Consider the following 2031-nt stretch of genomic DNA (forward strand, 5'->3'; position numbering starts at 1 on the left):
TGTATAGAATTTAGGACTAAAATTTAAAATTTAGAATTTATGATTTAAAATTTAAAATAAAAAATAATTTTAAAAAATTAATATTAGCTCAAAAAAGCTAACTTCTTAATAAAACTCTATTATTAAACTAACATGTATGGCTTCTAACTTCTAAGAGCTACTAATTAATTAAGCTCTAATATTCCTAATTAAGAATATTGAAATGGGCTTAATATTCATCTCTGAGAATATTGAATATTAATTGATGCACCTTTACATACCAATTACTTCCTAATTAAGAATTAAAAACCCTAAAAAAGCTCAATCCACAAATTAAATATTCCTTTACTATGGCAATGAGACAATGCATGAATATATAATTTACCTGTAACCCTTCCAATACCCAATATGATGTTGAACAAGTGGTTGTATAGTAGTTCTGTTGCCAAGAGTAGGAGATTGTGCAATCATGTTAGTTATGGAGAGTTTACGGTTGCAATAAACTTTCTATTGAAGATATGAAGAAAGAAAATTAGCATGCATGCCTTGGTAATTTGTATTGCAAGGAATAAAATCCAAACTAGAACAAGAAGTCCAAATTCATTCCAACATACGTTTTCAATGAGAGTCACCTGCACAATGGGTAAATCAAAATCAGTTAGATATATATAATTCTCATATATAATAAGATACTTTCACGGTTGCTATAGTTATATAAGTGTTGTTAAAACTAAACACATAATTTTTTATACTTTGATATTTTTTCATTTTTTAAATTTAAAAATATTATTAAATAATAAAAAATATTGCTTTAATTTTTTGCAACACATCTTAAAGTACCGGACTCATAGCCATATATATATGAGATAAGTTTTTGGTTACTATATTATGAGATAATATTATTATATATGTACACAAGTTCAGTTCTTTAATTATTGTTATATGTAGGACCGTTAAAATGGGTTAAATTTATTGGGTCAACCTATTTATTCATTTAAATAGATGAATTTTGCCTCTAAAATTAAATCCGTTTAAATTTCGGGCTAAACGGGTTGAGCCTGATTAATCCGAAAAAAACAGCGAATTAAATGGGCTAGCCCGCGGGCTAAACGGGTGGCCCGTTTATTTTTTTTTGACATTTTTTTAAGAAAAAGTAGTACTTTTAACCGATATTTTTCCCGATTTGACCCGAAAATTCGATCTATCAACTAAAAAAATATTATTTTTTAAAAGGTTTTTGACCTAAAAATAGTATTTTTTGTCAAAATATTTTTTAAAAAATAAAATAAAAAATAAAGAGATTGGCCCGTTTAATCCATTGGGCTGACCATAAACGGTCCGGACTAAAAAATTATGGCCTACGAATAAAGCGAACTTAAACGGGTCAGGCATAAATAGTTCGGATTGGCCCGTTTGACAGCCCTACTTTCAAATAGTTGATACAAGACTCCTCCATAAATCTGCTAAGCAATCCAACTCTAAACATAATATATTGTCTAGTTGCAGTTAAGTACCTCAGACTTTTAATCAAGCTTTTGTAATAAGTAGAATTTATTATTCTTCTTTTATCATCCTAATTATATGTATATATGAATTTAATTTTAATACATTATTAATATAAAATAATTATTATTATACATATATAAATTTAATTTTGATGAATTATCAGTATAAAATATTGTTATAAGTATATATGTATATAAGAATATTTCATGGAAGTATTTAATCAGAGTATGCTGACCTCATGCTTCTCTATGTGTTTAATGGCATTAGGGCCAGTAGGAATTGGTCTGTATTCTACTTCAGACGCAGCACCTATATCAAAAGGAAAAATAAATAAGTAAGTAAATAAATAAAAAGTGTATATATTCCGAAAGCTAATTAAGGAGAAAGAAAATAAATTATTCAGACCTAATCATAAAGTGAATGAATAGATTCTCAACTCACCGTTTGACTCTAGTCTCCTCATAGCTTCCTGGAATCAAACATAAAGCAAATTAAATAAGACTATCTAGAGAAAAAATAGCATAAATTTATTTTATTTAGGTTAAT

At 27.1% G+C, this 2031-nt stretch overlaps 1 protein-coding gene across 1 annotated transcript in view; it reads right to left on the minus strand.

Annotated features, from left to right (window-relative positions):
- LOC107647538 (sulfite exporter TauE/SafE family protein 3-like) overlaps positions 1-2031 on the minus strand; it is a gene marked incomplete at its 3' end in the record, with an annotated part of 10057 nt that overhangs the window by 498 nt on the left and 7528 nt on the right. Inside the window, exons 5-8 of the mRNA XM_021105692.1 lie at positions 1927-1954; positions 1721-1794; positions 471-611; positions 365-418 (exon numbers count right to left, since the gene is read on the minus strand). Of these exons, the coding sequence (XP_020961351.1) occupies positions 365-418; positions 471-611; positions 1721-1794; positions 1927-1954 (297 nt within the window). The remainder of the gene's footprint in view (positions 1-364; positions 419-470; positions 612-1720; positions 1795-1926; positions 1955-2031) is intronic.

This window comes from Arachis ipaensis, chromosome B06 (genome assembly GCF_000816755.2).
Source record: "Arachis ipaensis cultivar K30076 chromosome B06, Araip1.1, whole genome shotgun sequence".
NCBI lineage: Eukaryota > Viridiplantae > Streptophyta > Magnoliopsida > Fabales > Fabaceae > Arachis > Arachis ipaensis.